Source organism: Euprymna scolopes, chromosome 43 (assembly GCF_053919585.1).
Source record: "Euprymna scolopes isolate OS-2025 chromosome 43, ASM5391958v1, whole genome shotgun sequence".
Lineage (NCBI taxonomy): Eukaryota > Metazoa > Mollusca > Cephalopoda > Sepiida > Sepiolidae > Euprymna > Euprymna scolopes.
In genome coordinates, this window is record NC_136524.1 from 20560929 (window position 1) to 20587137 (window position 26209).

Below are 26209 nucleotides of genomic sequence, written 5' to 3' on the forward strand. Positions count from 1 at the left end.
CGATACTGTGATTTCTAAATATATTACCATTTTTTTGTACATTATATCTTTGTTATTATCAAGTTGTTTTTTTTTATACAAAAATGTAAAAAAGTTCTGACGCTTCAAGTTTATCCTCCTCTGGTATGAAAGTTTATCAGATATTGATGTATATTCTTTTTGATATATCTTTAACAAGAAAGCTTACTCTATTTGCCCATGAAAGGACATGGTAGGATTTGTTACATCCTTTTATTTTGTGGTTTTTCTACTTACCTATCTTCCTTATTGATTTGATCTCCAAATCCAACAGTGTCAACAACTGTCAGCTTTAGTCTCACGTTGCTTTCTTGCAATTCTATAACAGAAAAAGTTAAAAATTGTTTTCAAATTTTCAAAAAAAAAAAAAAAAAAAAATTTCTCACAAAATTCTCTTATTGATCAATTTTTTTCAATTAGTTAATTAAAAAAATTGTTGGTTCTTGTTCAGAACTCCCAGAATTTAAAAACAAAAATATCTGTATGATGTACATACCCATGACGGAAAGAAAATATCTTATTTCAAAAATCACGTAAATTAATCAAGTAGTTTTTTTTTTAATGACAAAAACCATTTTTAAGCGATTAATGGAAGTTTGTTTTCAAAATGGCGAGGAGAGACATTTGCTCATTGATTACTCATAAAATTTGATTTTATTTTTATTACTAAGGTGTTGATCACCTACAAAGACCAAAAACATTAACTGAGGATAAGAGTTAATGAGACAGATAGTTTGATAAGTGAATGATGTCTGTTTTGTGTGAATGTCTTATTTTATAAGATTAAAAGACACAAAACAGACAATTCGGATTGCTCCTTTTGTCAGAAATATCACTTATATCACTTGTAAAATATGAAAACTATCAGTAAAAATAATAATGAACCACAAGTTATGAGAGTTGTTTTTTTTTTGTCATACAATATTTTTTTTAACAATCTATAAACAATAAATGAAATGCTAAGGTTAGATTTTGGCAATTAAGCAATTCCCAGAGATAGAAAATAGTATAGATAAAAAAAAAAATTGGCTGGGGTCAAATGTAGGCAAGCACCTTGTTCAGAGGTATCTAAGGCAGGTCTGCATCTTTGTCCGTACAAATTTAATCAACAAATAGATGAAACCCTGACAGGATACTACAACTCAGCATCGGAATGGATCTGAAGATAATAACTAAGGAAAAGTTTGCAAATTGGGACTTCACCATAGAATGCAGTTTTGTGTCTTACTGATGGTCAGATTCTATTTGACCCATATACAAGATCATGACAGATACTGAAAAAAAAAAAAAAAAGATGAAAGTGAACAGTGGAAAGCTTCTAAATTGAGTTCGCCACCGCTGGATGTGTATTAGGACTGACATATGGCCAGTGTAGGTTTTGCCACTCTGCGATTGAAAGCGCAAGCCATCTAATGTCTGCATGCCCAATCTTATTGGCTGATGGCCATTACACTGCTCGTCACAACAAAGTATGCAAGTACCTCCATTGGAAGATCTGTGGAGAGATGCAACTTGACAGATCAAACATTTGGGAACATGAACCACTACCAATAACATCAAACAGAAATGTGACAGGCAGGCAGATTCATAAAAGACAAGGCCATCAAACCAGATATTGTTATATGGAACAAGCCTGAAAGAACTGCACTTATTATCGATGTCACAGTCCCAAATGATTTCGGCCTTAACAGAGCTGAATGTGAAAAGATAAAATATCAGGACCTAAAAAATGATCTAAAAACAACATGGTCTCTGAACGAAATAAACATTATACCGGTTGTGATAGGAGCAACTAGTTTAATAAAAAAGTTGCTTCATAAATACTTAGAAGCGATCCCTGAAAAACCAAGCTGTAATGAAATACAGATAGCAGCCATAAAGGGAACAGTATCTATTCTTAAAAGAGCCCTCGGATATAAATTTAAATCATAATGGAATCAAGTGTTAGCTCCAGGAAGGAGTCCCTTGATCTCTTAAAACTTACTGAAGTAAAATACAAAAAAAACAAAAAAAAAACATGAATTAATATAAAATCCAACATAAGAATTCTGAATATAATTCTATGGAATTATTTAAACTTCCATGATCTTGTGAACGAACTCATGGCATAACAGATAAAATACTTGACAAAACTCGAGTTATGACATTTTCGGAGGTTGAAGGTTCAATCCTCAGTGCAGGCGTTACTTAGAATGCAACTGCAACTTACATAAGACTTCTACCCAGTCATGGCTAACAGAACAAGAGGATGCTATTCTTATGGTTCCGTTCCAAATTTCGTACAGATTCTCGATTTTGATAAGATACACCTGAAGAAGGTCACAGATTACTTTTGACTAAAACATTGTGAAAATAACCAACATGAGAATAGTAGTCCAAAAAATCCAAATAATTTTGTTAAACTCAGGTGACTTAGTTTAAGTTTAATAGCTGGCAGAAATGTGGTAACAGCAAAACTTAAGAGTAATAAACAACAACAAGCAGGACAGACTATTTTAGAGTTAGAGAGAGAGAGACGAGAATCTTGGCAAAGGTGACACAGTCAGTTTATGTATCAGACTAATAACCATTTAGACAACAAATAATAATCTGTTAGTTGATGCACTCCAACGACATATACAGATTATAATCAAAAAGAGGACTTGTGCTCTTATACCAAATATTAAATAAACAAAGGAATGATTTTTTGTAAAACTTACTAAAAGATTGTTTATTTTATAACAATGAATCCGACAATAGTAGAAAAAAAAATAAAAAACCTGGCTAAAACAAAATAACTCAAAGTCTAAAAGCGGAACTTGTTTTTCAGGACCCACATGATTTTAATATTTAATTTTTTGTTTTATTCAAGTAATTGGATCATCACATACAAGTAATAATGCTACACTACAGTAAGTGTTTATCTTTGTCATTTATTTATGTTTAAGATATTTAAAAAAAAAAAAAAAAAAAAAGGACATTCTAAATATTTTTAAAGAGATGAGGAACCAGAGTCAGTGTCAATCATGAAACTAAAGTTGGGAATTGAGTAAAGTTACAGTACTAGTAACATCAATAAATGTTATATAACAGGCATCTTGATTCGTTTATTTCTTTTCATTGTGGTTTTTAATAGAATGTTGAAAAGACAATAACATACAATATAAAACAAAATAATTCATTAATTCAGAAAAAAAAAAAAAAATATACAAAATTAGACATTTTTTAAAGATCAGTTTAACTAATTATAACCCCCCCCCTTAGAAGCAAGGGCTCATCAATGGCTGCTAAAAATACTTAATTGTTAAAAATCATAAAATCTCATTAAAAAACAAAAAAAAAACTACTAGATCCAGTTTTGTGATTTTTGGAATATAATTATCTACATTCTGTGACAAGTAAATACACCATAAAGGTTTTTTTTTTTTTTTTTGTTTTTCAAAATAAGTGTAAGTCTAAATAAACCTCAAATAAATTTAATAAGCTAGTTTATAGTCACTCTTGGTAACTTACTTAGTGTTTCATTTTCGATCTTTAACTTTTACAGCTTTATAACTAATGCAAAGAAAATATTTGTGAAAAATTTGGTATTTTTATGAGAGAACAAGTAACAATGAAGACATTTGTTTCCATTGCTAAAAACATTAGGAATGTTTTTTTTAGCAAAAATAATTAGTTTTTAACTAATGCTAAATATTTATGTTTACTTGTTTTTGCAGATTATTCGGGTTGTTTTCATGATATATCATGTTAATGACAAGATGCCTCTCTAACCGCCTATATACATGACAATACCCTAGCTGAGAATTCTTCCTTCAAACTCTTCAAACATTTACAGGAAATATGAACTGAAACAAATATATTGAGGACATTGCGAAAGCTTCTGTAGGGAAGGTGGGTTCCCTCTATCGAACTAGAAAACTACTCACACCTGAGAGTATCCTGTACCTCTATAAGGCTACTATTCACCCATGTATGGAGTATTGTTGCCACATCTGGGCTGGTGCATCTACCACTAGCCTCTCCCTCTTGGGTAGGGTAAAGAAAAAAAAAAAGTGTACCATCTAATAAGTCCCACTTTTGGAATGTGTTCTGATGAACTTGTTGCACTTGTACTCTCTCAATGTACATATCCCTACAAACCTGCTTTGCAATAAAATCTCACCCCTTTACTCTTAAGGTTCCTAAATGCCAAAAAGTTTTCTATTCTAATAGTTTCTTCCCTCGAACAGCTAGACTTTGGAATTCCCTTCCTTCTATCTGCTTATCTGCAGAAGTTTAATTGTCATGTAAACCAGCATCTTGTTAATCTTTCCTATGCATGGTGCCAGATACTAGCCCTTATGTCCAAGTGGCGATATGCCTTGTTAGGGGTGAACATGAGTAAAAAAAAAAAAAGATTTTTTTTTAAGTTTTTAAATTTATAAAAACACATACACTTTAGACTTTGAGGTTTGAATTCTGGTATTAAAACTGTCTTAGTAATGAGTACTCTGCTTATCCAAATTTGTCAATTACATGTTTATATTTGCTTTGAACAAACTCTGGAAAATAATACATTAACATTTTGTCCAAGAAAAAGTAAAATAAATGTATGAAAATAAGGTAAATAAATTTGAAGAAATGATAGAATAATATTTTAAAATAAGTTTACCATTTTTGTTTTTAAACTATTCTACCAAGAGAAATGTAAATAAAGGATTTTTGTAAGACAATCAAAAAAGAATCATAGAAAAAGAAAACTTGAATGGATAAAAAAAAATAATGGGAACAATTATGAAAACAAATTGACATTTCTTTTAATGTCCATTTTTTTTCTAATTTTAAATTAATGGAAATATTGTTACCATAAGTATTAGACTTCAGCTTCACTCCAGGAAGATCATGGGTACTTTGAGTGGAATCAAAATTGGTATTGAAAAGGGTGTCCATTAAAGTAGATTTGCCGATGCCAGTTTCCCCTAAAATTTTGTAAAAAAAAAAAAAATTTTTTTTTTAAATACTTTAAATAAAATTTATCAATAAAAAATAAATTTTATCAAAGAATGCCAAAGTATTACATGCAAAATAAAAAATGTAACAATTTTTGCAAGTCAGTGTAAAATTTTTATTTTTTATATTAAGAAATTTACACTTATTTGCCAAAATTTTTACTTTAGTACGTCAATGTAAACATTTTCATTGACTTGCAAAAGTTTCTCAGATTTAAAAAATTAATGATTCACAGATCTGACAAACAGAATTCAATGTGTGAATGTGTGTGTGTGTGAGAGAGGGTATCTTATAAAATGAAATGTTCTGGAGACAAAGCATAATGAAAGAAAGAAAAAAAAAAAAAAAAAAAAAAAAAAAAGAAGAGAAATTTTTGGTTCATTTAAGGTCAGGAAGCCAGTATCTTCAGACAGCCCCATCTGGTAGGACCAGGTATATTAAAATTTAATAACTACAAAATTAGTATTAGACAAAAAACATAGATCTAAGTAGTGAAACATTTTCTAAACATACCATACACCCCCCTCTAACATGAAGTGTATTTTAATAGACACCAAAATTTCAACTACATATGCACATAAAAAAAAACAAAAAAAAAAAAAAAAAACACAAATCTGGTCTAAATTAATGTTTTTGATAAATATAAATAGTTTAGAGAGTAAAAATTTAATTTTGATATTAAACTGTTGTCTGAAGGAATCATTTTCACTAAAAGTTAATTCATAATGAGATGAACATTTAATGTACATTTAATTAAACAAAAATTAATAAAATAAGTAAATACAAGTTTTCTTGCAATTCTATCCTGCTCACATATGCGTGCTTGGAGAGATTTTTGTATGGATTGACTTGCATGTCTAGACAGAATGAGCACTTAAAAGGTGTCCAGTATTTCACAAACTGGTTTCATATTCCTTCCATTTTAATCAAGAAATACTTCTGATGTAAAATTATAGGCATATAAATTTTAACATTTTAAGTGGTAAACTCAAAATGTTAAAATTAATATAAACTATAATTTTTCATGCTTTATATTTTCCATAAAACTTTTGTATTTGTCAAATGTGAATTCATTTTCATCAAAAAAAACAAAAAACAAAACAAAACAAAAAACCCCCCAAAAACATGCATATTACAATCAATATTTATTTTTAAGTTGATTTGTTTAATGTCATTTCAAATAAAAAAATATAAATATTGTTGACTTAATTTTACTTACCCAAGCATAGGATGTTAAAACAAAAGCCCTGTGCCACGGATTCTTTGACCAGTTGGTCCGGCAAACTATCAAATCCGACATGGCCGTTGAGATGAAGATTTCTCAGCTTTGCTTCAAGTGAATTAAGCTTCGATTCAATTGCAGAAGGCTGAAAAATTAAAAAGATTTCTTTTTATCTACATATAAATTCTCAAACCATAAACTGTCAAAATAACTGCCAAGAATTTTCTCTTATACTGTACTGGGTCTAAAACTTAAACATAAATTCCATGAACAAAATTGATTTCCTAGAACCATCTGTAGAACACAATACCATGGGGCTGCTTCCCATCTGATTACAATATGGTTGTTTTCAAGTCAAATCTAAACAAGTTCCCATCGAGCCATCCTCTTAAATAAACACTATTAAAGTTTCCACCATTAATGAATATCATCATGTTGTTTCACTGTCTACCTGACACTCATTAACCCTTATCCTCGAGTGGCCTTTGGGCATTGGTAAGTGGTGACCTCCCCTGCTCCAAATAAATAACCTTCCTCTGAAGTATATTACTTTGATTTGTATTGGATATTACTTTGATTTTATTATGAAATGAAAAATATTTAATTATGTATTAAAAAAAAAAAAAAAAAAAAAAAATGTCCTGCACTAGTAATCAAACTCCAACCTCTCTCATCGGCAAAATGTAGCATCTGTAATTGTTTTGCAAGTATTTTAATGGAATGTGATCTGACAAACTCAAAGCACTTGTACCCTCTCAATGAAAATACTCCCAACTAACTCGACAAGCAGCAAAATTCCACTCCTACATTTTATAGATCCTTAGATGCCGGAAAACCTTTTACTCAAATAGTTTCTTCTTTGAAACTGCTAGACTTTGGAATTCCTTCGTGGGTCCCTGCCTCTCTGGCTGTACTGATATACAGAAGTTAAAGTGTTATGTGAACCGACATCTTGCTGCTTAACTCACTATATAGTACCCTTTCAAATTTGGTCCCAAATAGTAACCCCTTACATCAAAGTGGCACTGTGCCTTTGTTGGGAGTGAATTAACAAAAAACAAAAAAAAATTTTTTTTTTCTTTTGTAAAATAAATTCAAGAAATCCACCAAGACTGTATATTTTGAGTCAGAAACAATTATTGGCCACTAGACTCAAAATCAGTAACATGCCAGTTCCAGTTTAATTTACATTTTATAATGGCTCTAGTTCTATTTATTCTTTCAAGTTAAAAAGTTTCAATGATATAAGTCTATTCAAATTAGGCCAGTATACATAGGGTTTATGCAATATACATGTCACCATAACCACTTAATTATATAAAGAAACATCAAAGGTGCTAAAAGTAGAGGAGTCAGATGAGGACTGATTTTTGGATTGTTCAAACTAGCATTTCTCATCTTGAATGTTATTCACACAATCTTTTTACTGATGTAATCTTATTTTCTTGAGGTGCATCCACATGGATAAATGATGCAATGGATAAAGTGTTAAGTAATAATCAGTTCTAAGTGACAGTCTTATGAAGGTTGAAGGTTCAATCCTCAATACAAGTGATAACTGAATTTATTGAAATCAATTTTTTTGTAAAGGCTACAGACTATGAAATATCAGAATTGTAAATGATAGTTTTATTTTATAATAAACTATCTGCACCATCTATTATTATAATCTTACATACCACCACCACGATCATCATCATATTGGTTTTAACATTCATTTTACATGCTGGTAAGCATTGAACAGTTTTTAAAAATGGATTTTCTAAATTAACCTATATTTAGCCAGACCATTATCTGTCAAGCCCACTCTCATCAATTCCATATTTTCCATCATTTTTCCTTACTAACCGACTGCTATCTTAACTGTTCTACATCTAACCCAACCATTCATTTATTCTTTTAGTGTGGCTATACATAGGATATTTGATAGTATATCATATAAAACTTAAATGTTAGCCTATTAATTTCTGAGACTTAACTTTGAAGAAAAAAAAAAGATTTTCCTTATTGGAATAGAATCTGCAAAAAATTAACAGTTGCTTTCCTCATAGAAATTGGATTTTCAAAAGCTCAGAATTTTAGATGGTGCTTTCATTTTATAGCATAAAGTTATGAGTAAAATATTCATCTACTTTTATACATTTTTCTCCTACAAATTTTATTCAATAATTATCTTAGCTAAAAATTTTGTAATCAAATTGTAAAAACATCAGTAGTTATCTATTTAAAAAGGTATTGACCTTTCCTCTCCAAACTATGAGTGAAATAGTAAGATAGACAAAACTCAGAAACCTTAATAGGACAACTAATTCAGGAAAAACATCGATTTCCCACCTATTCAGACATTTGATAAAGCCATCTTCATCACTCCTTACCAAATTAGAAATGTAGGCAAAGATTGTGTAATCGTTATAAATGCCACTTTATGTAAACACCTTTTGAGACAGCATTCATGGTCTTAAGATTATATATTACTAAAATTGGATACAAATAGATAAATTAAATTTTCGATGAATATCTTATTTCAAATATTAGATTTGAGTGTTAAAACTAAAAGGATATTTGAATAAATCATGTAATTTGAGATGATTAAGATGTTTTTTAGTCTTTTAAATTAAGAATTTTGAAGTAAAATAACCAAAAGGTTATGGTTGAATCTCTTGGGTCATTGTTTCTTTTACTAAACTTGAATCAAATCAACTTTGAAATTTTATTATTAATAATAAAATTAAATAAATCATACTCAAGAGTTGTTAGCAAGGAATAGAGAGCTGATACGTTAACTCAAGTGCCTATAAAGACTAAAAATACATAAAAATGATTTTTTTTCCTTTTTAATCAACTCAACAATTAACATTATCTAGCATTCATCATATAAAAAAGTCTCCAATTTAAAATAAGGTATTTTCTTTGTAGATAAAAAAAAAATTTAATCAGAATTGAAACATATCTAAGAAGGACTATAATTTTTTTTATAAAATATATCAAATTATGTTAGGGATGTTCAGATTTAACATGGGTACATTCTTTACAATTTCACTTAAAAAAATTATTTCACATATCAGGAATGTATACATTCAGGAGGATAAAACTTATTTTGTTAATATTTTAACATTTTTATTGCATAATTTTAATTTGCAAATACCTTGGATCAAACATTATGACATCCCAAAACTTGTCTTAAATGAGGAGGAAGCAGTATATATGATCTGGTAGTTATTTGTTTTAGCTGGACATACGGACACACAAGATATATATAAATTAAAAATACTTCAAGACTTTTTAATGTGGATGGAAAATCCAAAATTATGACTCATCTGATCTAGAGTGTTATATTCATATTTCAGTTGATGTAATGCTGACAGGTGTATCATTTTGAATATTTTCTTTTTATGACTAATTCACCCCAAACAAAACAAATTGCCACTGAGACATAAGGTCTTCTTGAACTATAGGAACATCCCAAGTGAAAGCTGTGTTTGCTCACAATTCATTTAAATTCATACATGTTGGCAGTTAGGACAGTAGGGGAAAGAGAGGCAATTTCAGATGTTAGCAGTTTGATGAAAAAATCTAATACAAAAGAAAGCGTATTCATTTTTTTTGTGGACTGTTATTCTCATCTTCATAGTTGTTCCACCACGTTTCAACCAATTCATCCTTTGGCCTTCTTCAGGTGATTCTTAAGGGCCTGTGTTACAGTAGATAAAAGTGTTGAGTTTCTACAGTTCCAGGTGAGTATTGTCTGAAGATAGCGGTTTCAATCCTACTTATTGATTACTGGGGATACAGGTACGAGACTCAGCATTCCTATCTTGTGGTTAGTCACCTAAAGAAGGCCAGAGGATAAGTTAGCCAAAATGTGGTAAAACAACAACTATGAATGACAGTTTGCAAAAGAATCAATGCACAAATAATGAAGACCCATCTCAAAGGATTCAAAAAACAAAATATATAAGAAAGCTTTCTGGCATATAAGCTTCTACTTATATGCCAGAAATGATAGGATTTTACTGATTGTTGGGTTGAAGTTTTGAACTGAACTTATTTTATTCACGGTGGGATGGGGGGGGGGTTAGGTTGGTCTCATTCTGGCAGCCATGACCTAATTGAAGTGCTGTTTTATTATTTTTACTTGTCTGTAGTAAAGATTGAACCTGTAACCTCAAATGTACTTTGTTAATGCATAAATTAAATTTGCATATGCATTTACAAGGGGTCTTAAATAAGTGTACAGACATTTAAAATTGTTGTAAACTCTTGAAAATTCAGTATGTTACTGTTATACATACTATGAGATGACTGACCAATTTTTATGATTTCAGGTTCAAATGTTCATTTGAACCTGAACAGCTACAGTAGGAATTAGAATACACCCTACAAAAGCTTGATTGTCACAGCTGGTGAATTTCAAAAATGCAATGTGAATGTGAGGACACTTTAGAAGAACAATAAAATTCTGTTTTAAACTTGGAAAAAATGCCAAAGAAACCTATGGAATGCTTCAGCCTGCTTTTGAACCATTTTGCGTGAATCGAACATCACTTTTTGAGTGGCATAAGAGATTCATGAAAGGTAGGGAGTCTGTGAGGAATGAGTGTATGGAAGGAGTAAGGAAGTCAGAACATCAGAGTTGAGTCAAATAAAGAATTTCATGGATAAGGACTGTTGTGCATCTATAGAGACAATAAGTGCACAGTTTGATGTCAGTGTGGGAACTGTACATACAATTATTTGTGAGGATGCAGAAGATTTGCACAAAGTTTGGTCCAAGGGTGCAATCCAGAACTCCATCCTTGTCACAGATTTTTTGACCAAGATGGGCATCAAGACCATTCCTCACCCTCTCTATATTCAAGACCTTGCTCGCTGTGAATTTTGGTTATTCCCTCAGTTCAAGAAAAACCTTCGAGATTGTCATTATGAAACAGTTGAGGAGATGAAAGGCTGTGACGATTGTCATTGACACACCCACACAAGAGAGCTTCCATGAGGCCTTACAAAAATTGTTGGAATGGTACAACAAGTGCATTGCAGCCAAAGGAGATTACTTTGAAGGGGACTAGAGTTTCATGTGTGTACTATCAATAAAAGTGCCGATATGAAAAAAGTCTGGAAGCTTAGTGAAGGCACCTCATAAAAATAATAACTAAAATAAAAAACGAAGACATGTTGAACAAAATTATCAATATTCAAAGATCCATGCTATTAACTTACGGCTAGCTCCAGGAATTGCTTGGGAGTTCTTTTTTCTTTAACCATGTTATTTTTTTTAAAATAGTATTTTGTAAATTAAAGTTCATTATTACAGTATTGTTTGTTCACTAAATTATTAATTAAATCAAATTTGTTATAAAACTATAAGTAATGCCGTTTTTCAATCTTTTATAATTAAATGAGGATATACTAAGAATTTTTTAAACCAGTTTAAATAACTTTCTATTTGGCAATTCAAAGACTTTCAAATTCCTTTCGAATTTTGAAATTTATTCATATTTTATTTTATTTATTTTGAAAGTTATTAATTTTTTTCAACAACTAACATTGAAATCACTAATTTCTTTATGAAGTCAAAATGCATTGTGGTGCATTTCATAATTATGTTTTTGTAAATATGATTTTTAAAAATGTTCCTTTTTATTTTTATAAATATAAATACCTTGTAAGCAATATATAGGACATACAAGAGAAGAGATCTTCCAATTTTATAATGTAGAGATTAAGAGTATACACATAAAAAGGAGATGAGAAGGAGAGGGAACCGGAGGGAAGAAGGATGTCGAGGTAGGGGGAGGGTATTTAATAACATCCTGACTGAAGCATTATAGAAGGAAATTGACAATGGGGCTTTTTTTTTTTATCCAGAGTCTCTAGTCATGTGAACTAACAGACATCTAGCCTTAAAACGTAATGGATATATATATATATATATATATATATATATATTAGAAAGAGAAAAAACCAAAAAAAAGAAGATAATGAAGAAAGGGAGGAAATGACTCCATGGTGTGTAGGTTGAGATAATGAAGGATACTTTTTTTTAGTTCAATTTGTTTTAACATCCGCCAACTTTTGTAGTTTCCAGCTACATGATGAAAGCATTAAATTGCCAATTGAGTCAAGCCTTAGTTCTTTTCTATACTAGTGTCCCCTCTTGAAAAATAGTAATTGTTTTTGAATTAAAAGCACAATCCTATAAACTTTATTTCTGACTATCAATTTAAAGGCTTGAAAGTCACTTTCAAATATTAAAATTTACCACATAAACAATGCTATAATTAATCAGTGTTGCCTGGGAGTGTCCTTTATTTAAAGTAAGCTCCCACCCCATGAAAGAAATTTCTTTTTAAATATAATTTTGAAAGGTAACTTTAATTAGTATGGTACGGTTTGGTTATTATTATTAACAAATTATTAATTCAATAAAACTAAAAAAAAAAAAGTAAAACTAAAATTATTTGGTGTTATTGTGCTCCCACCCTGTTCCAAAGAAAAAAAAAAAAAAAAAGAAATGCAGGTGCCGAAATCATGGATAAAAATGGGACTTTCAGCTCACCCATCTATTTCAGTGTACAATATATCAATTCTAAGCATGTACATATCTATCTATTGACAACTGCTCGGATTCATGAAGTTTAAGTGGTTAATTGCTATAAGCATACATCATCTACCACCACCAAATCACCCTCTTAAAAAGTAGACTTGCAGGAAACTGGTGATAGTTTTGTTGACATCTATTAAGAGGTGTATATGAATTAAATTATATCAAAAATAATAAAACAATGAAATTTCATTTTCACCCTTTTGAAGTGTGGCCGAAGACAGACACATATGTAGCATTTCTCTTCCAAAATGAAATATCTGATTAAATATGAACATCAGTAACATTGTTCAGAATTAATTTTCTTTTCAATACATAGTTGATAATAAGGATATAGCAAAAGATTTAATTACCAATGGACAAAATGAAGGTAGGTTGTAAGGTTTGTTTTGACGAGTCTCTTTAAAAATCTATCAAAAAATTAGGTAATTACCTAATCAATGTAACTTATCTGTTTATCCCTCTTTATCACTTCCGCACATGTTTTCTTTCAGTACCTTAACTTTTCCTCACCTGCTTACTCAGAAAGTATGATTTTTTCAACATGGCCATACCATCGAAGTTGACTTAATACATGGCTTTGCAGGCTCGCTATCACTTTGCAAGATTTTCTACTGTTAATACTTAAAGCACTTATTTTAAGTAACATTTATTCATAAACATATGGTAAACATGAAACAATTTTACTTATACAGATTATTTCGCAAGCAATTTTCTTTTAAATATGAGGGTGATGAATGAAAAAGAAATAGTTGCTTTTTCATTTGCGATTTAGAAAATGGATCACAATTCGTTAAAAATCAAATCTTCAAATCTATTGGTGGCAAGAAATTTTTGAAATGATTACAAAACCTTAGTGATGAGAAATAATTTAAGTTTTTATGCCGAGATCAATTCTGATTTTTTTTTTTTCTTCTATATAATAAAAAATAAAACGTGAAACAGTCACTATTCTAGAAAAGAACCAAAGATTTTCATATTTTTTAAAATGTGGAAGTTAAGAGATAACATTAAAAAAAAAATTGTTTTGGAGAAGTGTTTAAATTTCTGAAAAAGTTTGATATTTAATATATAGATATACTATTTACTTGCCTCTTTTCAAAGGCTACACAAGGACATGGAGAAAATTCAACTAAGCAACTGTAAAAGGGGAATTGAGGACAAAGCTTTAAAAAATTGCCCCAGTCACTGAAGACTTCTTTTAATTGAGGTTCAAACAATTCATGATGGTATTGGATGCATCATGGCCATTGATCTTTGGATGTAAGGCAATTCCATTTTGGCCTACAATATCAGGAGGAATTTAAATCTACCTTTTAAGTTTCTCAGCTCAGTACAAAATCGTGGTCCTCATAGGACCCAGTAACAAAATGTACCATAAGTGCTTTCATTTTAGAAGAAATGCATCATTTTCTGTACATGTTCTCTGAACTGTATATCAGCCTATCATATGTAAGTTTAAAATAATATGAATAAACATTTAAACATACACATCTTCAGTCTTTTTTACTTTGCTATTTTTGCCAATATACTCGCTTCTTAAATGGAAAACCATCCGAGTATAAACGACTCTTTTTAGTAAATAAATTATTTGCTGCAAATAGAACTTTTATTTCATGAAAATGGTTGACCTGAAGAAACTGGCATGCACGATAATGGATTTACTTTTATCAGTAAATTTTATAAATTATTTCTAATTAAGATTTTTATTTCACAAATGACCAAATTATTTTCTAAGAAACTACAATGCTTTATAAGAGAAAAAAAATGCCTACTCCTCTGGCTGAGATCAGAAAAGATACTACACCTTAATCCCAGCCATAAATTGGTGCAAAACAATTTTCATGAACAATAAGCACTTTGCATGTTCCAAGAAATGAATTCAAAGTTTACACATCTCTCTAAGAATAGTTTGGATTCCTATTCTGGACAATTGTAATTTTCTTTTTGTTGTTTATAACATCTTCATGGGATTTAAAAATTTTATTGTTTTACCTGTTTACAATCAAAATGCCAGAAATAGAAACGTGTAGATAGATATCTCACTAGTAATAATAGCCAACTGTGGAATGTAGTTTCAGTCAACACCAATCTGAAATGTGTCCCAAATCAGGTTTTGATATGTATGCGTGCGTGTGTGTGTGAAAAGATTGGGATAAAAAATAGAAAGTGTTACATCCTACAAGTAAGGTTAGGAAAAATGACACAAGAATCACCACTCTATGCACTGTGTACAGGCAAAGAAGTGAAAGTTTCTACTAAGCATTAAAAATAAATTATTGACTGTTATGGATTGTTTTTATATGATGGGTGTACAGGTTGAGTCTAATTAAACATTTGTGTCCATTTACTTAAACCTGATCATGCTGGGGACAGGATTAAAGTAACCATTTCTTTAAAATGGTTTTTCTCAACATCATTCTATGATTTGTATTAGTATTTATTTTATTGTTTGACATTTCCCAATCAACATAATCGTCATGTGACGTCATCCCAATAGTTAAATGACTCCCTCAACAACAATCTTGTACACGCTAAGAAATGTACACACAAAATCAGTTTTGATGGCAACCATACTAAACTGTTCAACTGCTATATTGTATTAATAGTCAAGATTAAAATTGAATACCATAAGAATAAGTGAGTAATCATGAAATGGGAAAGTTTTAAGACCTCAATTTATATACACTTTAAAGACCAAATTCACCTACCTATTTAATATGATATGAAGGTGATATAAGAAATGAATAGGTTAATATTTATTTAAAATATAGTTGACATTCTAAAAGCTGGCATAGATTAGCATGTATATTTCTTTTTTAGTAACATAAGCAACCAATGCTGTGAAGATAATCAGTTTAACACTATTCCAGACTGGAAACATGTATTATTTCTAAGAAACTGGAGCCGCAGAAAAAAAAAAGAAAAAAAAGATATTCAAGATGAAATACAGATATCGTAAACAAAAGCAATTACAAACTCTGAATCATATTGACTTCTATTCAGTAAATTTATATTATATATTACATTATAAAAAAGAGTAATTACAATATTTTTTTTTATAATCTTATGGCAATACGATAAAGTACAAAGAAAAAAAATCAATTGATTGATAAAGAAGATCAAAGTGGAGTATCTATACATCAGAGAAAGGGGGTCTTAGATTAATGAAATCAACCCCTCCCTCCAATCATTTTTGAAAAGCTGCATATCCCCCCCCCTCTCTCACATTGGAAAACAATCTCAAATCTGTTTTCTTGGGGAGGTAAGTAAATAGAGATTAAAAATATTAGTACATTTAGTTTTTATCGGTGAAAAAAAAAAAACAAACAAAAAAAAAAACTAGATTTTATATAGCCTAAAAAAATTATGTGTAAAATAGTAATAATAAAAAAAATGTGAGAGATAACTTCCTTAAATAAATTTAACTTAAAACTGATCATGCCGGGGACAAGATAAAAGTAACCATTTCTTTAAAATGGTTTTTCTCAACATCATTCAATGATTTGTATTAGTATTTCTTTTAGGTATGGGCAAAAAATTGGCGGACAACGATAGGGGGACCTAGTTTTGACAGCCGATTTATCATAATTTTTTTGTAGGTTTCCGACTACTTTTTGATTGTATTTGAAAGATTAAGGACTAAACTTAATTTCCAAAAGGAAAAAAATATTTGTACACGTGAAAAAAAAAAAAGTTATGAAAAATGTTTTCACGGCGAGCTAACCAATTCAGCTAAATTTTGAAGTTAAATAAATTCATTGTAAAAATCCTTTAAAAAGATAAATATTAGTTTTCTGGGTCTATTTCAAAGATAATTAGTAAAGTCCAAAGATATTGAATTAAATAATAAAAACACACACACACCTTTGTACAAAACAATTAGCCCAAAACCGAGTGATTCTGCCGTTCGCAAAACGCAACAAACTAAAGTTTTTCTAAACACGGAATATACGGAGGCCCAAAATTTCAGCCAGTCGAAAGACTAAAAATGACGTCATGTAATTAAAAGGGAGGAAGGAGTGTGATACCCCCCCCAGACGTGCATCCATACATTCCTATTCTGAACGTTTGTATAAATTTTCCATTTTTTAATTTAATTATTTTTCTATGTTCCTGTTTTTAAATTAATTTTTTTTTTTAAATGATTTTTTTTCAATATTATATAACAAATGTTACGCCGAAAGTTTCACATTCTTGCGAGCAAGGAAATTATTAAAATCTTGCATATAAAAATTATGCTGAACCTGTAATTAAAAAAAAAAAAAAAAAAAAAAAAAAAAAAAAAAAAGTAGAAATATTTTTTGCAATTATAATTTTGTGCGAAAATTTTAAATAAACAATGCTTAATTCAATGGTAATATCGGTAGTTCGAGAAATTCATTTTTCTTCGAATTATATAGAATTCATTAATACGGATTTTAAGGCTTTTTTCGTAATGTTCCTGTAAAATTAAGATGCTTTATTTATATAAAAAAGCAAAAAATAAATTCTTGCGTTTTTTATTTTATTTTATTTTGAAAACCTTAACTTTAGTAAAGGTATTTTTTAAGCAAAATAATACATTTCCACTAAAATTTAAATAAAAATAATAATTAGTTCATTATATTCCGCAATCATTTGATAAATACTGAAAATTTCATTAAAATTGATTAATTTCCTCATTTTTGGTGATTTTTTTTAAAGGGAGAGGTTAAAATGTTTATACATTCTACATAATTCGAAGAAAAATGAATTTCTCGAACTACCGATATTACCATTGAGCATCGGCATTCATTTTGCCTGTACCTAAATTGTTTGAGATTTCCCAATCAACATAATCGTCATGTGAAGTCATCTCTGACGTCACCGGGATTTAGGGTTAATGAAAAGTGTTTTCATCAATTCCAGAATTTACTCATGGCAAAATTACTTACTCCCCACTTCACAAAAACATGCCTACGTTTGACCTTAATTCATCCACTCCAGTCAACAAAAAATGGTCTAATACCACGGCCACCTAATACCCTACCAGGACCGGAAATGGACGATTATTTAAACGTTTGACAGGAAGTGGATAATTCTACGTTAAATTTTATAGGAAAGTGATCCCCCGCTATAAAGTCTACGCACTGTCTCTTTTTAAATTACTATTTTGTTGAACGTTTGTTTCCAAGTTATCGTAACCGATTCAAAAAAAAAAAAAACAAACAAAAAACAAAAAAAAAATTATTATAGAGACCCCAACCTCCCCATGTTAAGAACGGCTTTCGGAATACCCCCCCCCCAACCTCGAAAGCCGTTCTTACCATGGGAGGTTGTGAGTTTATTCCGAAAGCCGTTCTTAATACGGAGTGGTTGGGGGTGTTTATTAGGGTCTGCCAAACGATTGCGAAAAATGGAACGCATGTTTCCGTGACGTCAGATTTGTGTTAACTGACTTAATGATTTTTTAAAACATTTTTATCTTCATCAAAGTGCAATTAATAATTAATCTTTGTTATAATTTTGTTACGTTTTAAGATTTACACAGTTTAACGATTAATATTATAAACATTTGTATATTAAATATGAAATACGGTTTTATTGAATGTTTATTTGGTTACCTACGGGCTTCCAAATTTTTTCGTTAAAAAGAGACAAACAAAATATGAGGAGGGGGGCTACAAAATGCTTAATATTTGTGCAATAATATTTTCAAATCGGTTTTAATCTGGCGATAAAATAGCTGACAAGAGTCATGTTTATATTAAAACTTAATATTTAAAAAGAAAATTTAAACAATTAAAAATATGTTGTAATGGAACATTTTAAAATAATGGAATTTAAAAAATTAATTTTTAGGAAGTTTCTTTTTCTTAACAATTCAACTGATTATAGTATATATTAATTCGAAAAAACACTATTAAAAAAAACAAAACAAAAAAAAAAAACATTAAATTTATATCAATTTTTTAATTGCAACTTAAAGGTAATTTTTTCTCCAATACGTGTATTTAAATTAGGCACCGCCAAAAATGGCCGCAAAATCAAGTTGTTGTTGTTTTTTTAAAACGAAATTACAGTTATTAAAATCCATTATTTCTGAGTAACTTTTTTTTTCCAGAAAGATAAAACCCTGAATTTTATCATATAGAAAACAGAATAATGTCAAACTTTTTCTACTATTTTTAATTAAATTTTACATGTTAAATTTTCCCAAAAAGTTAACAATTGACATTTTTTGTCTTGCACAAAAAACGTTCATAAATATTAAAAAAAAAAAAAAAAAGAAAGGTTTTTGAAATAATTAATTTATTTATTGTCTAACTAAGATTTAGGATGATTTTCTAAGAGAATATGCAAAAATATTATAATATAAGTACCTGGATTTCAAATAATTCCACTTATTCATATATGTAACCGGTTATTTCGCGTCGATCTAGAGTCTAGATCGACACTGTTTACGTTTGTGTTTGATAAGAAGCAAACTATGGAAGACCAAACAGGCCAAAAAAACTTATTTTTCAGTGACGAAAATTTCAATGTATTATTAAGATGAGGCTGGCCAGTAGCAGATGGGTGACCATTTGTATGAGTTTGGTTTTTAATGTGTATGTGTGTGGGGGCCAGGCTCCCCAAAATGCAATTTAAAGCAGAATAAAAAAAAAATTATTTCAGCGCGTTTGGGTTTGGTCCACCGTAGTCGAAAGGCGGCAAACGTTTTCAAACGGGATCGAAAAAAAATGATGCTATTTTTAACACAAAGGGCACAATATTTATCGAATTTTTTTTTTGGTATCGATTCTTCAAAGCATGCCCTGTTTAATAATGGTCATGCATTATTCGGCTCGCTAAAAAAAAAAAAATTGTTAATTTATTTATCAAAGATTTTAAAATGGCTTTTTTCGTATAAATATTAAAAAAATTTTTTTTTTGTTTTGCTTAACTTAAATTAATTATTTTACTTAACATATTCACCGAATTTCACACTTCAAAACTCAAAATCGGGATAATTAAACACAATCGAAGTTCTGATATTCAGACGTCAAAATAAGGTATGCAAACAATTTTTTTTTTTTTCTTGAATCTATAATTCTGTCCCTTACAACAACACAATATGTTAGTTTCAGTTTCAGATGATTATTTTAAGCATATTTGTTCCCACTTCAAAACAAGGGGGGGGTTGTAAGCAAAAAAAAAAAAATATGAAAAATAAGTACACCGTTATAAAGTTCATTCTTCTCTTAATAATCGCTGAAAATTTCGTATTGATCGGATAATTATCTGAATTTGGTAGATTTTTAAAAAGACGGTCCGTCAAAAAGTACTGACCTGCCCCCCCCCCAGTTTTGGCGGTGCCTAATTTAAATTGTTAAAAAATAAATGTTTTAATTATTTGAACTCTTATGTTTTATAATAAATAGAAATATCGATAGATTTAAATATATTTTGTTCAAATTCCGAAAAAATAAATGGGGGGGGCACACTAAAAAAATATTTTCCCTCGTATATTTTATGGAAACTGCATTTTATATGTATTTCTATTCTAAAATGGATAAGTATCGAAAATTTTCACGAAAATCTGACCATTAGTTAATTTTTGCTAGATTTATTAAACACGGGTATGTTTTCCTTTTCACGTTCGAAATACATGGGAACGTTATTTTAAAGTGCCAATTATGTAAACATGATGTTCGTCTCGCAATTTGATTATTTTCGTACGATGAAAAAAAAATTAAATTATTACTAGTTTATTTTGCCCTTCTTTTAAATGTTATATTGATACTATTAATCTATAATAAAGTTACATCGTTTTACATGGGGGGGGGTAATTCTGTGGTGACTTTTGGAGGTGCCTAGTGTTTATACTACGCTGGGGCAGGTTGTAAAAAAATTCCCAAAAAAGAAAAAGTGGCTAATTTTTATTTTGTTAGTGAACCTACAATTAAAATAATTCAATAAGAGATATTTAATTTTAGGAATTTCCAAAAGAAAATAAAATGGGGAAAAAGCAATTAGTCAACAAATAACTTACTAAAGGCAATAAAAGTTACTTTCTACCTTCCTAGATCAATTTTTTATGGTTTAAAAGTATTTTAAATCGCTGTTATTTAAAATGAAATTATTAAATGGACATCACACACACCGGCTACATCCAGTTTCCGGAAACTACCAATCATTAACTCAAATTTCACTGCATTTGGAATCACTCATCACTTGCGAAAGAAAAATCAGATGTAAATGAAAGTGTTTGAAAATACTTTAAAACGCATAAATGGTTTAGGAAGACAGAAAATGAACTTTATTGCCGTTGGAACTAGTTGTTTGTTAACCTTTTTTCTGTTGGACATTCTTAATTGGAGCAAAAACAAACTAACCGGCGTTTTCGGAATGTTTGTACTTTTTGATACTTATGCAGTATGCACGTATTGGACCGTACTGACTGAACTAATATTATTTAGAAACCTATTCTTAACATAGGAGTAGGTAGGGGGTTTTGTAACTCTTCTGTACTTTCACCTAACAATTTAATAAAAGATATAGTAAAACTTGAAAATACTATTAAAAAAGCGCGGTAACATAAGTGCACAAGCACTTAAAAAATACTTTAAGATCACATAATTTTTATTTTAATCAGGCTATTAAAAAAAAACACTATCAACTTTCAATTAACGTTGCGTTAGCAAATGTTTGGTTTTAAAATTGGAAATTATGCAAAAGCGAAAAAACACATATACCCCATACAAGACGTGGTTTGTACAATTTTATATATAACTGATTTTTTTTTTCTCGTGCTGACAACATTTAAAATGTTGCCATTCTCAGCTGTAGTAGTTTTTGCTAAGAAAATGGTCAGCGTTTTGAAGCGGAATTCTTCCTCCAAAGAACGACTACTCGTCTGTTACTTGTGGATGAGATGAAAATCGTGAACTATTCTAGGAATGTCTCAATAACCTCCTTTATTTAATTATCAGGAGATCTGAAACATTCTTGTAGGAAGGGAGGAAAATACTAAAAATAATACAAGTAAAAATAGAGAGGGGATGATAATCATCTTCATAAAAAAAAAAAAAAAAAAATTAAAAGAATAAAATAAAAATAAATAAATATGCTCCCATATTTTTAAGATTCTTATTTTATGAGCACTGCCACTAGTGCCTGCCACTCCGCCCTCTTTTTAAATTTTTTTTCCAGGTTATTTTCAAAAGTATTATAATGGTATTTAACACTTCGGATAAATCATTTCAATGATCAATCCCTTCCCCTTAAAAAGATTTTACCTTTTCTTTAGGCAATTAAAAATTGACTACTAGATTAACACCTTCCACTAAATCGCCTCCCTAGGACTTAGGGTTAGTGGTATATTTTATTTTTATTTTTTGAAAAGGGGGAGGACACTCAGACTTAATTTTTGTAGGTTATTTCTTATGTCTCATTTTCTAGTTTCTTTTGAATTAAATTTTAATAATTTCCTTGAATAGTGAAAAATAATTTCTTTTACCCTGAAACTGACTTCACTTTAAATTACGCGATTGAAATAGGATTTAACTTTAAAATTAAATAAAATCTGCAATAAATAAATAAATATAATGAAAATTGTATTGCAAACAAATTGGGGTGCACTCAAATTGAAAAAACAAAAAACAAAAAAAACAAAAAAAAAACGCATTTTAACACATTTCCTCTTAGGAAATGACTCAACTGAAAGGAATTTTCAAAAGAAGAAATTACTTTTTTTAATACAACTAATTTTTTTTAGTTGTGGTCAGGTATAAATATATACAAAGCAAGTTTTTATTTCTAAATAATTTACATTCCACGGAAAAAAAAAAAAGAAAATTTGTGGAAACTGGAAAATAAAGGAACCTACCATGGAATGCCAACAAAAAAATTCCGTCTTTTCTTTTTGTTTTTCATTAAATTTTTTTCAGACAAAAACTACTACTATTGTTTTAATTTTACAAAAAAATAAAAATAAAATAATAATTTCATCACACACTCATAAACTAAACACTTTTGTTTATCATTTATTTTAAATCAACAAAAGGAATGTGCAAGGTGCGAGGAATAGTAAATAGCAGAAGAATTCTTTTCTGCCACGTCAAAATGTCTACGACTACAATTTATATTAATTAGTGAATTAAAAAGAAAACGCCAGTTCCACATTTTAAATACAATAAAATACCAATCTGAATTAAGGAATTTGGTGCCTCAAATGAGGTATATATATTCATTTAAATACATTTTCTGCCAGTCTTTTTAGCCGGGAGTACCGAGTGAATGAACTTTGAACTGCCTATCTAGCTCGAGAAAATATTTAATAATAAATAGCTTTACTCAAAATAAAATAAAATAAAGTTATAATTTAAAAACGATTCTTCGAATTTTAAACACCCGAATATGTATTAGAACATTACAAACTGCAAATATATTTTCGGTATAGTTAGCAGCATTTGTTTCCTCAATAAAACTACGAAAGATTATGTGTATATATTACAGATGTTGAGTTTTTGTTATAAACGGTTATTCAAGCAACAATTCCGACATGAAATCGATTAAAAAAAAAAAAAGAAGACCTTTGTGAAATAAAGCTTTAAAAGATCTTTTCAGTTAGAGCTTACGGGTAAATAAAATAAAATAAAAAAGCTTATGTATATTCATTTTTGATACGCATGCAGAATACGGACCGTGCTGAAAAAATAACGTTATTTAGAAATCCATAAGAAGGGGAGGGCCTTTCGTAATTATTCTGTTCATCTAAAAATTTAATAAACAAAAGATACCACAAGATTTGAATTTAACTTAAAAATCCTTCTTAAAAAAATAGCACAATTTCTGTTTTGTATAAGATTTTTTTTTTTATTATTAATTTTTTAAAATTTAGTAATGCGGGTAAAGAACAGACTAGTTACTTTGGACAAGTAAACCAAACAGAAACGTCTGTTTTATACCGAAAGGAGTTCGTCAGGTTCCTTTGATACTATGCAGTTTTTGCAGCTCTATTCCTATATTGAGCATCGCTGAAGTAAATACTGATTATATATATATATATATATATATATATATATATATATATATATATATATATATATATAACACGGAAACTTCAATTTTTAATCTTATTGTCAGTGCTTTTTAAACTTCATGACAACTAAATGTTATAGCTTTGCTACAGACAAAACACAGTTGTTTTCTTTCAAGTCCTAGAAACTACTCATATGTGTATAAATTAGCAGAGATAATTTTCGGCATAAAAAGCATGCACACAAATGTACATTTTTCTAAAGTCTATTTTGGAGTGTATTTATTTATGGAGAAAATATAATTTAGGTCATTCGCTTTCATAAGAAGTCTTATTTTTACTAATTAAGTAAAAAGAGAAACGAAAACCCTACATGAATAAGAAAATAATTATTGATAAATAACTAGGATTATCTATACCATAAGTTAAAGATTAAATATATATGATGTAACGTTATTTAATTAATCAATATCAACTGTGGCTGCAAAATCCGGCAAAAAGAAAGAAAAAGGGTGTAGTCTAGTACGTTGTTTATGCACACAAATAAATTGAACAAACAAAAAAAAACAGGAAAGGGAGATCAATTATATAATACATGAAAAAAAACAGGGTTTCATCTTCAATACAAATACAATATAAATATTAAAATGTAATCTTATATTTGTTTTTACCCGTAAAGTATCCACAGTAGCCATGATCAGAAGTTGCTCTCTCTTTCTCTCTCTCTTTCTGAGATTGTCACTTGATTGGTATGAAAAGGAATGGTTCGGGGATGAATTAGTTTCAGCCAATCAGAAACGTTAGATTAGCAGCTGCGCGAATATGACTCACGAGAGAGAGAGAGAGAGAGAGAGAGAGAGAGAGAGAGAGAGGAAGAAAATAGGAAGGAGGAGAAGAGAGAGAGAGAGAGAGAGAGAGAGAGAGAGAGAGAGGAGGGGTAGGAAAAAAGAAAGTTATAACGAAAAAATAGATATTGAAATAACAAAAGTAATATACATAGGAACCATACATAACCACAGAGAATCCCAAGTCATCGAGGATGGCGGGGAGTGGGGATGCGGGTGTGGTTCTGTTCGGTCTCAGGAGACCAACCACCCTCCCAAGGGAAAAAGTAGCTTCTTGCCTGAAGCACCTGGAGTGGTGAATGCAGGCTATTTTCATAACCTTCTAGAGCCCACCCCTCTCGAAAGTTGGAGTCCCTACGTCAAAGAAGTATCTCTCCCCACGTTTCCCACGAGGGCAGAGTTAGCACTTAGTAGTAGGACAAAACAAAAAAAGAAGAAAGAAAGAAATCCCTCATTTCATCAACCAAAGACAGAACAGATACTACACCTCGAATTATTTACTTGCAGCAATATTGAATTTTCTCGCTCACGCGTCCTTATTCCGAATTCGTGACTTGTCGATCGATCGCTATCAGTGAACTTTTCTTCTTTTATCAAACGGTCATAAACAACGTTTCAAGTTTAATTTAGACGTTTTCAAACCGCTATGACTATCAATCATGCAATGCATAATGAAATTTAAAAAATCAGTTTTTTTTTATTTGAATTATTTGATGATTTTCAGTTATCAATAAAAAATTAATTTTATTAATATTTAATTTTCATCTTAAAATTATTTCAGCAAATTTTAATAAGAAATTTATTAAAATTTCCTGAAATAATTTTCGAACAGAATTAAAATTTTACATTAAATAAAAACACTAAAAACTTATCCAGTTAGGTAAAAAAGAGTAACTTATCTTGCCTTTGATAACATTTATTTGCCTTTGATAACATTTATTTGTTGTTGTTTTTTGCATAGTAAAACAAACCCTAAATTTCAACGATAAAATTTTCCTTAAAAATTTTTAAAGATTTTGTATGACTTTTTTATTATTATTATAACCACTTGGTTCAGGAGAGGCATTCTATTGATGGCGGCTAATGACCAAGAATTTGGTATAGGGACGTGTGAGTGAGAAAATTCAATATTACCTTATTTGTGACGGTAAAAATTTTACAATGCAACAAAGTAGGCACAAGACCATCAAAAGTGTGGGAAAAATGGGGATCGGTTATCATCCTCGGTCATAAATAATAAAAAGTTGTCTATCCTACTCTTAACTAGGTACCAGAATATCACAATTACTCTTGGGGTCATCCTATTTGAAATATTCCAAAAATTGTTGAAAACTTTTATTTTTCATAAATACATTTATGTACATAAATTCATTTGATCCAGGAAAGCCAGTCACTTGATATGTCAATTGACATCACACTTGAAAGCTTGCATCTGCAAGCCTCCCTCTCATGGACATTAAATACAGACCTGTCTGTGAACCCAGTGCTTCCCCCCTGTTCCAGAAAAGTTGGGACAGAAGGTGCTGGAGGACTTCCAGGGGGTAAGTAGGGAAGTATACACATAATTG

General features: G+C 29.8%; 1 protein-coding gene across 1 annotated transcript in view; it reads right to left on the reverse strand.

The window, feature by feature from the left end:
- The window catches only part of LOC145268224 (septin-2-like), a 44262-nt gene extending 19628 nt beyond the window's left edge, over positions 1–24634 (reverse strand). The window contains exons 1-4 of the mRNA XM_080123531.1: positions 24468–24634; positions 6209–6356; positions 4845–4958; positions 256–337 (exon numbers count right to left, since the gene is read on the reverse strand). Coding sequence (XP_079979657.1) covers positions 256–337; positions 4845–4958; positions 6209–6356; positions 24468–24491 — 368 coding nt within the window. The 5' untranslated portion in view covers positions 24492–24634. The remainder of the gene's footprint in view (positions 1–255; positions 338–4844; positions 4959–6208; positions 6357–24467) is intronic.
- Between the last annotated feature and the right edge of the window lie 1575 nt (positions 24635–26209).